This window comes from Helianthus annuus, chromosome 5, assembly GCF_002127325.2.
Source record: "Helianthus annuus cultivar XRQ/B chromosome 5, HanXRQr2.0-SUNRISE, whole genome shotgun sequence".
Classification (NCBI taxonomy): Eukaryota; Viridiplantae; Streptophyta; class Magnoliopsida; order Asterales; family Asteraceae; genus Helianthus; species Helianthus annuus.
This window is the reverse complement of record NC_035437.2, coordinates 107,946,801-107,957,104: the sequence shown is the minus strand read 5'-3', so window position 1 is coordinate 107,957,104 and position 10,304 is coordinate 107,946,801. Positions and strand designations below refer to the sequence as shown.

General features: G+C 34.5%; 1 protein-coding gene across 1 annotated transcript; it reads left to right on the top strand.

The window, feature by feature from the left end:
* The first annotated feature begins 2,499 nt into the window (after positions 1-2,499).
* On the top strand, positions 2,500-10,032 carry LOC110940910 (synaptotagmin-2). Its single transcript, XM_022182478.2, has 13 exons — positions 2,500-2,618; positions 2,837-3,025; positions 4,483-4,581; positions 5,328-5,378; positions 5,496-5,619; positions 5,713-5,831; positions 6,484-6,585; positions 6,663-6,737; positions 6,814-6,890; positions 6,968-7,214; positions 8,000-8,347; positions 8,510-8,641; positions 9,678-10,032. Exons 2-13 carry the CDS (start codon positions 2,867-2,869, stop codon positions 9,807-9,809), a joined length of 1,665 nt encoding a protein of 554 aa, XP_022038170.1. The 5' UTR covers positions 2,500-2,618; positions 2,837-2,866; the 3' UTR covers positions 9,810-10,032.
* Positions 10,033-10,304: the final 272 nt, after the last annotated feature.

Here is a 10,304-nt window from a genome sequence, read left to right as displayed (position 1 = left end):
CCTCAAATCCACTGATTTCACGGTTAAAAGTTAAGATTCAAAGGTGAAAAAGATGAAGGAGTGCATGTAGATCATAGAAGTATAAGATTTAGGTTGAAAACTTATAAGAATCGCGAGAAATTAAGAGAAAGGAGGCTGGAGTGCGGCTGGGTCGAGTAGAGAGCTGTCACATCACAAATGATGTGACAGGTGGGTATTTATAGGGTTTCCAAAAGAGGAAACTGCATAGGATCGGATGGGTCATCGATCGGATGGCGACTCGATCGGGTGACAATCCGATCGGATGGCAATCCGATCGGATGGCAATCCGATCGGATGGCCACTCGATCGGTCGGCCACTCGATCCAGGTGTCCGGCGTGTTGAGTTTTGATGTTTCGATTAGCGTGTTGAGCGTTGCGATGCGTTTCGAGCGAGGTTGCGGTGCACTAGTATTAATCAATAAATAACCTATCCATCGCTCGCTATATCTAACATACAATCATCATAATTAACTGGCGTTTAGCGTTTGCGATTCAATTGCGATTGGGTTTCGATTAATTACCACAACATAAACATAAATAAACATGCACAAGTAACACATAAATAGCACACACACGTAAATCAATATCCAGAAAGCATAATTCGAGTTACGAATGCGATTGCGATGCGATAAGCGATAAATCATGCGGGAAATATCGATTAAACCTCGATTATTAACAAGTACTCCACATAATACAACTAATGCGATAAAATAAATAGATTATCTACAAGTCAAAGAAGTCAAAACATGAGTTGAGCAAGGAGTGACAGATCGCAATTAGCTATCTTTTCTTCCTTTGACTTCAATCTTGACTTTGACTTTGACTTCCGTAACACGGGGTGTTACAGTTTAGATGAGGATGATGTTTGCTTTGTAGTTTAAGGCGGGAATTTAATGATGTTTTATTTATGAGTTTGGCTTTTGCCTAGAGAAGTCTAAATACTTTTTTACCCTTAATGAAGCACGTCCACGTAATAAAATTGATGTTATTTACAAAAACGCCACCGCGCCAATCTAGTCCATAGATTGTTTTGATCTGACGATCTATAAGCGTTCTCACCATTCTCACACTTTTCATCTTTTCCCTAAATCCTGACCCTTATATATATTACTTTTGAGGTAGTATTATAGCCAAGTTAAGGCCACCACCAACCAAATTATGGAATCATTGAATGCAACAAATGAGGCCCCTTTGAAACCAGGGCACACCCATTTTGGAAGGCAACATTATTAAGTTTATTGGGTGAAAGTAGCTTTTAAGCTCATCTTTCTAGCCACAAATGGAACCACTCCTCTATATCTCTATTCACATCATCTATTGCAGTAGCATATGGGCCCTGCTAACGTGTCTATTTTTTTTATACTAAAGTTTAAATATAAGGACAAAATGAGAATGTATTATATTATTTTTTTACTTTATATTTGCAGAAAAAACAAGGAGTTCCATCTTTATCATTCATTTATTTATCTATAATGTATTTAATATAACTAATTATTACTTTCCTTATTCACATATCGTTCAATTATTTATCTGGTTTATTTATAAACAAAAAGCAGTTGAAAGATATAAATACCTTAATAAAAACTTTAGTGACGAAAATTGAAAATACATTTGATGGTTTTAGAGCATGTGTAGTGGGGCGTTATATGCCCTCATAAAGCCCCAAACACCACTACGAGGGGCTTTATGAGACAAAAAAAATTGGGTGGCGCCATATATATAACGCCGGTGATGGGGTTGTTTTCAAAGTTTGGACCAATCAAAATAAAGCCAGGTTTTTATAATTAATTAATAAAAACGAAAATTAATAATTAGGTATTGATAGATAGGGGCTTTATGACTACGGACTCTAGTGATATAACGCCCCTGTGTGACGTGGCACGACACGTGTCGCATAACGCCCCACAAAGGGCTTTATGACTACGGATGGCCTTAGTCCGGAGTACACACACAAGCATATATTTAGAAGTAAAATTAGTGGACGTGCGAATTAGTCGTTCTAAAAAATTGTGTAGGTCTTAAACGAGTTGAGACACTCATAAATTACTAGATATCAGTTCACTAAAAGCTCGAATTGAGTTGAACCTAGAGGAGCTCGAACCAAAACTTTTAATTCCGACTTTGACTTGGCCTATTATTAATTTAAATTATAAATAAAAATATAAATAACTACATATGTATATAAATAAAATAAAAATAATTAATGTGTGATAAATAACCTGAACTCAAACTTGAAATATTACTCACCAATCGATCACGAGCTTGGAAATCGGAATGAGGTGAACTCAAACTTTGTTAATTTAAACGAGTCAAACTCAAGCTCAAACTCAACTCAGCTCGCTTACGGTTACTTTCAGTCTAGTTTTTTTGCATCATAAAACCTCTGTTCGTAATTTTATAATTTTAATGAAAAAACTAAATATATGAATAATTATATAAAAAAAACATTAATTGATGAAAGGACACAAAGATATTTATGGAGACTAATCCGATCCCTCTCTCACACGCACAAAACACGCCAAACACACACTCATTCATTCATGTTCATACAAAATGGGAGCACATAAACCGTTGCCGACACTCTTCAAATCCGTTAGGTAATCCTTCCAAACTCCATCCCTTCATTCATCTCCGTTTCAACTCCAATAATACTCCATATAGTGCATTTAATCTACTTCAATTCTCTTATTAATGCTGTAATTTCATGAGCGAATCACAATCAATTCAACTTGCGTTTACTCGTTCGTTTGGTTGCCTCTGTTTTGAATCACAATCATGTGAAATAGAGGTGATTTGACGTTGTGTTTGTGAACAGGTTGTGATCTGGCTGGTTATGAAATTGTGAATGAGAATCGGATTTGGGAGAATTGTGAGACGGACGTCGGGGGTGAGGATGGGGATAGTGAGCGCGATTGCGGGGACGTTTGGATTTGGAATTGGAGTGTCGATAGGGCTTGTCATGGGTTATTATTTCTTCATCTACTTTCAACCCACTCATGTTGAGGTTTGTAATTTGTATTCTTCAGATTTTGGTTATGTATGTTGGTGGACAATTGTTGACTTTGGACACAGTCAACAAATACGTTTCAGTAATTTAGTTAGTTTTTCAATTCTAGATTTGGGGATTTCGGACGAGATGCTAAAATAATGCAATGTAATATTCTGGTTAAAATCTTTTACTTTTTTAAGACAATGATTTAAAAAAAAAAAAAAACTGTTGGAACTTTTTTTTTTCTATAAGTTTTGTTTTCAAGAGAGTGTTACTTTTTTTTTTGTTGCATTTTCGTAGCAAGTAATTTTGCTGGTAAACCGGTGACATGACGCAACGTTACGTTTTCGTTTTACAAGTTATAAAAATATATTTTTATGAAATATTTCATTTAAAAAAAAAAAATACTTTGTTAAAAACTATAATGAAAAATATTTTTTAAATATAATTATAAATTAATACAATTTTGTTTTTTAAATTCAAAAGAGATGTTTGTAGGATCAGTAACACAATTTTGATATGTTTTCCACTAATGATGCAATGTTAATGATAAGGAGAATGTGTCCAAAAGTGATTTCAGACCACAAGATAGATGATAGGTATACGTGTTGTCACCCAAAATCATTGAACTCTCTTAATAACTGTACAGAGGTGTGTACTTAATCTGAGATAGAATATGCTCTTTTAATATCAATCTTTTCTATTAAACCATTCGACTTATGTGTCACTCGTGGGACCAGGTTTAAAATCTGGATTACGTATTAAAAAAATTAAAAATAATATTAACAACTATTTATAATTTTTTAAAACAAAATATGAAAATAATAATTTATTTTTTAGTGTAGATGTGTAATTTTAACAATTGAATCTTGTTTAAGCCCCAAACAGATGATTTTCAGGATTGATGTTAATGGACGATTAACCCTACTAGATAAGCCTAAAATAAAAAAGATGGAACATGAAGCACTAAAGGAATCAAGAAATGATATTTTAGAACACATAAAATGAAATTGAAATACAAGTTCAGCTACTCAGTTTGATTTGTCGGTTTCAGTTTGACCAGTCACCAGACAGTTAGGATAGAGGCGGTTCAAATAGACTCGATCAAATAGGTTACATAGTTGGTTTCGATTCAACTAACGACCTGGTTCAGTTCAACATATATCTTTGTCATGTGTGATATTTATTTGTCAAATAATTTATAATTATCGTTATATGTTATTGGTCTATTGATATCTATATAAACCAACTTATTCACCCATAATCTTGATTCTACTAAGAATAATTAGTTTCAAATCTCATATATATCCTTAGGAAAACAAGTTATTTCACCTTAAATAAACACATTCTCGGGTTTAAATAAACAATCCTAAATGCCCGTAGCTGTTCTTGTCAAATGATATATTTTTTAATGCATGAGTATCTTTTTATATGAATTTAAATAATTATTTTGTGTTTTTGTTACTTTAAAGGATCCCAAAGTACGACCTTTGATTGAACGAGATACAAAGTCCCTGCAAGAGATGCTTACGGAGATACCAATGTGGGTGAAAAACCCGGATCATGATCGGGTATGTATCTTCTTGAATTATTCTCTAGTCAACTATTGATTATAAATTTTGAATATTGTAATAATTATTAATTAAAAAATAATAATTTTGCAACTTTAAAATATTTCATTTCAATACCCTTTAGATAGTACACGTTATTGATTAAATTACTCTTAACAAATTTACCATTTAGAAAGTAACTTATTCGACTGGTGTAAACGAGCCAAACTGCTTGTGAGTTACTCAAGATTAGCTCTCTAAAAACCCGAATCGAGTCAAACTTAAACGAACTCAAGACCAAGCTCGAGTCTAAAAATAAACTTGCTTAATAACGACCCTGAGCCTGAGCTTCACTTATTGAGCTCAAGCTGATTCCCTATACTAAACATGCTCATAATTTATACAACTTTAATTTAATATATTTAATATATATTTATATTCTTATATATAAAATCATGTTAAAAATAACTAAATAATATATACATTATATGATATATGTTTAAAAAAAGCATACACACACATATATACGGTAATAATTATAAATTTTAATTAATAAATAAGCGGAGCCCGAGCCTGAGTTTGAAAAACTACCACGAGCCGAGCTTGTGCTTTAGAATTAGAGCTCAAAACGATCCGAGCTCGAACTCTCATGAATAAACGAGCCTAGCTGGAGCTCAAACGAACTTGGGCTCGACTCACAGCTCGTTTGCGCTTTTACTTTCAGTACTAATACTAAAAAGTTTATTTTCATACTTCTTTTTTTGCAGCTTGACTGGCTTAACAAGTTTATTGAGTTAATGTGGCCATACCTAGACAAGGTAATCTTTGTGTTCAACAGTATGAGTTTTATCCGTTTTGACCCGAACCATGTGACCCGTTACACAACCTCTAATACGACCCGATCCTTGAAATGTGAGAGCTTAAACGTTTTGCAGGCTATTTGCAAGACTGTGAAGACGATTGCAGAACCTATCATAAAAGAACAGATTCCAAAGTACAAAATTGATGCGGTTGAATTCGATGCACTTTCCTTAGGCAGCCTGCCACCTACATTTCAAGGTTTTTATGTTATGACCTCTAAAACAACTACCATTTAAAATTTGAAATTTAATTAGTTACAAGTTATAACTTTTATGTTTTATGGGCATTCAGGAATGAAAGTTTATGCGACAGATGATAAGGAGTTGATAATGGAACCATGTTTAAAATGGGCCGGCAATCCTAACGTACATGTAGCTGTTAAGGCATTCGGGATGCGACCCACAGTTCAGGTATGTGTGTGCGGGCCCATCAGCCCCCACTACTATAGTGAAAGTATCGGGAGAAAACCCATAGTTGGAACTTGGGAGAAAAAACGTAGGAAACTCTAACCTACCAACATTTTTTTTTGAAAAAAAATAACACATGTAATATACATGTTTTTAAGAGTTTTGAGAAAAAAAACAAAAAAGCGCCGGGAGGATTTAAAAAAAAAAAAAACAAGTTTTGGGTAACGCAACTGTTACATATGTTACACAGAATTGTTACATATGTTACATAGAAACTTGTTTATTATTTTGTATTTTTTTAATTTGGTCGGCGCTTTTTTGACTTTTTTTTTTTTTTTTTTGCTCAAAACCTTTAAAAACATGTATATTACATGTGGTATTTTTTTTCAAAAAAAATGGTTGGAAGGTTAGAATTTCTTAGGTTTTCACCATAACTATGGATTCCTATATATCCTTTCCTTATGTATAGAATTTCTTAGGTATTTTTTCAAAGGTGACCTTTTTCATTAAGGACATTCATATATTGAGACTATTTTACAGACCACTCAAGTATGTGTCCAGTTTTATTATACAGAATCTAGCCAGAAACATGCATAACGACGAACACACCCCTAAGTTTTTCTCTCACTATATGTATGAAATGTTTCACTCTCAGGTGATTGACTTGCAAGTATTTGCTTCGCCTCGTATTACCTTGAAGCCATTAGTTCCCAGCTTCCCGTGCTTCTGTCAAATTCATGTGTCTCTCATGGATAAGGTTTCTACTTAATTTTCAAAGACCCTTTATGCAGTTAAAATGTTAAAATATGACTATCATTTGTTAAATATTGTCAGCCTCATGTTGATTTCGGGCTGAAGCTGCTCGGGGCAGACCTTATGTCCATTCCCGGCTTGTACAGATTCGTTCAGGTATGTAACATATCAAATAAAATTTATTCAAGTTTCAGACGCGAGATTAAACTTGTATTATTTTAAACACATTTAGGAAACTATTAAAGATCAGGTTGCAAATATGTATCTGTGGCCTAAAACACTTGTGGTACCCGTCCTCGACCCTTCAAAGTAAGTATTAGTCAACCACTGATATTTGCCTAATAACCGCATAACAAAACTGACGAATCGACGTTTCAATTTGGCAGAGCGATGAAGAGGCCTGTTGGAATGCTACATGTGAAGGTTATACGGGCAATGAAGCTTAAAAAGAAGGATCTTTTGGGTGCTTCTGACCCGTATGTAAAATTGAAACTTACTGAGGACAAACTTCCTTCTAAGAAAACCGCTATAAAATACAAAAACTTGAATCCTGAATGGAATCAGGAGTTTAGTTTGGTTGTTAAGGACCCGGAATCACAAGCTCTTGAGGTCATAGTTTATGACTGGGAACAGGTACATTTCTTGGTCTTTTAACGGGTCAATATTAAAAGGGTCTAATGGGTCAAAAGTTACCTAAAGCGTATTTAAATAGAAGTGGCAATTTTAACCCAAAAGCATGGATTGTTTTGGACTTTTGGGTTGTGTTTTATGCCAAATGGGTCGAATAAAAAAAATAGATTTTCACTTTAATAGTATAGTTTTTGCAATCATACACAATATATTAATAATTACAAAATTAAATAAAGAGTAAAATGCCGTTTTCGTCCCTGAGGTTTGGCCAGCTTTGCACCTTTCATTCAAAGGTTTGTTTTTCCGCATCTAGATCCAAAAGGTTTAAAATCTTGCCATTTTCTCCGGCTCGTTAACTCCATCCATTTTTCTCCGTTAAGTCAGGGGTATTTTAGTTATTTTTGTTAACTTGAAAGGCAATTCAGTCTTTTTCAAGGGTATTCGGTCTTTTTACGTAACGTGAAAAAGACCGAATTGCCCTTTAAATTTACAAAAAAGACGAAAAATACCCCTGACTTAACGGAGAAAAATGGATGGAATTAACGAGCTGGATGAAAATGACAAGATTTCAAACCTTTTGGATCCAGATGCGGAAAAACAAACCTTTGGACGATAGTCGCAAAACTGGCCAAACCCGAGGGACGGAAATGGCATTATACTCTTAAATAAAAAGAACATAATTTGACCCGTTTTGATTTGATACTCAACTTGCTCAACCTACCCATTTACATTCACTAGTTTGAGATCAAACTTACACGTTGACTTTTATGGTCAACTCGTGTGTGTAGGTAGGGAAGCATGATAAGATGGGAATGAATGTTGTACCACTAAAAGAGATTACAGCAGAAGAACCAAGAGTTATGACTCTTGAACTCCTAAAGAACATGGACCCTAACGACCCGCAAAACGAGAAATCCCGGGGCCAGATCATGATTGAGTTAGAATACAAGCCTTTTAAAGATGATCAAGCTCCAGCTGACGGGGTAGAAAACGTTATTGAAAAGGCACCTGAAGGTACCCCTGAAGGTGGTGGTTTGCTTGTTGTTATAATTCATCAAGCTGAAGATCTTGAAGGAAAACATCATACAAATCCGTCTGTTCGTGTGATTTTTAGGGGGGAAGAGAAAAAAACAAAGGTAATTTTTATGAAAAACTACTAGCAGGGTTTATGCTTAGTAAAAAAACTGATCAACAATCTTAAATGAGCTAATTATTGATAGCTTAAAACTCATGTATCAACAGTTTGTGTGTGTGTGTATTATATATAGTTCATGTGTGGATTTTTATATATTATGCAGATGGTGAAGAAAAACCGCGATCCAAGATGGGATGAAGAGTTTTCATATACTTTAGAAGAGCCACCAACAAATGAGAGGATGCATTTTGAAGTCGTTAGTACGTCTTCAAGATTGGGTCTACTTCATCCCAAGGTACAAAGAATTAATCGTTATATGACCCGTTTATAATATAAAGAAACAAAACGAGGCACAATTAGGGCTGTAAACAAACCGAACGAACACGAACAAGGCCTTGTTAGTGTTCGTTCGTTAAGGAAATTAACATGTTCGCGAACTGTTCACGAACGCTTACCGAACATAAGTTTGTGTTCGTGTTCGTTTGTTAAGGAAATTCAGCTGAACAGTTCGTGAACATTGGTCTCGAACACAAACAAACGCAAGCAAATAAAATCGAATGCAAACGAACATTTAACTTGAAAATAAAAAATAAAAACATTGTTATCCTTAAACATTGTATATAAGTAGTTAAATACAACCATCAAATGATAAACCAAAACACAAGAAGTCTACTACACCACCAAGCGATAAATCCAGTTTTACTAACTTAGATATAATCATCCCCAAAAATGTCTTAGGATGTCCAAATTTTAGCTAACTTAGAAAAAAAAGGGTTTCAAGTTTTCAATATGTTTAGATAAAAGGTTTATTATTTATTACCTTTTTAATATAATCAAAAGAACACGAACGGACGTAAACTAACGAACATGAACAAACGTAACCGAGCATATTACCGAACGTTCACGAACGCAATCGAACGAACGAGACCAGTGTCCGTGTTTGTTCGCTAAGCTAACCGAACAACATTTTTTGTTCGTGTTCGTTCGCTAAGCTAATCGAACGAACATAAACGAACTTCCCGCCGAACGGTTCATGAATTGTTCGTTGAATGTTCGGTTCGTTTACAGCCCTAGGCACAATGGGTGGGTTATAGGTCTTATTGTGTTGACCCGCTAAAAGTTTCCAAATTTCATCCATTTTTTTTCTTTTAAAGTTTCAATAAAAGATTTGGTAGCTTATGTGCCTCAGATATAGACTATGGGTGTTTTTAACCATTCTTGACTCGTTTTCTTTTTAGCTAAATTGTTTAATTTGATTGGTTGAGATGAAACGCAAGGTTAATGATTTTTTTTTTAAATCGTGTGTAAAATTATAACGGTTTTTGTGGTAGGAAACATTGGGTTATGTGGACATACAACTTGCGGATGTTGTGAGCAACAAGAGAATTAATGAAAAGTACAATCTAATCGACTCGAGGAATGGTAAGCTTCAAGTGGAGATGCAATGGCGAACCTCATCGTAGGGGTCGGGCAAAAGAAGCTATTTGATAATATGATGTTCAAGATTTTACTATCTTAAGGATAGAATCAAACACTGTCAATTTAAATGTTTGATTTCATGTTTTCTTATGTGTAAGTTATGTCAAATAAATAAAAGATTTTGCTGTGACATGGCATGTCTTTTGATTTCAGGTTTTAGCTACACATTAAAGCTCTCAATGTAATTTGCATTCAAGGTTTAGATTATCATTGTGTTAACATGGTTGACTCGTTGGCCTGCCACATAAGCATAACTATGTGGCATACGAGTGGCGTGGCTTGTTGACGTATGGTAAATTAGTAATGACACATACATAGTCGAAACTATCAACAGTAGAGCATTTCTATCGTTTTGTGCCAAAAGCTTCTCTTTTTCTCTAAGACAAGAGGCTGATATCCGCCTAAACTAAATGGATTGTAAGTGTCCATTCCAACCTATAAAGAAACATGATTATGGTGTTGTTATTGATGGCTGGGTC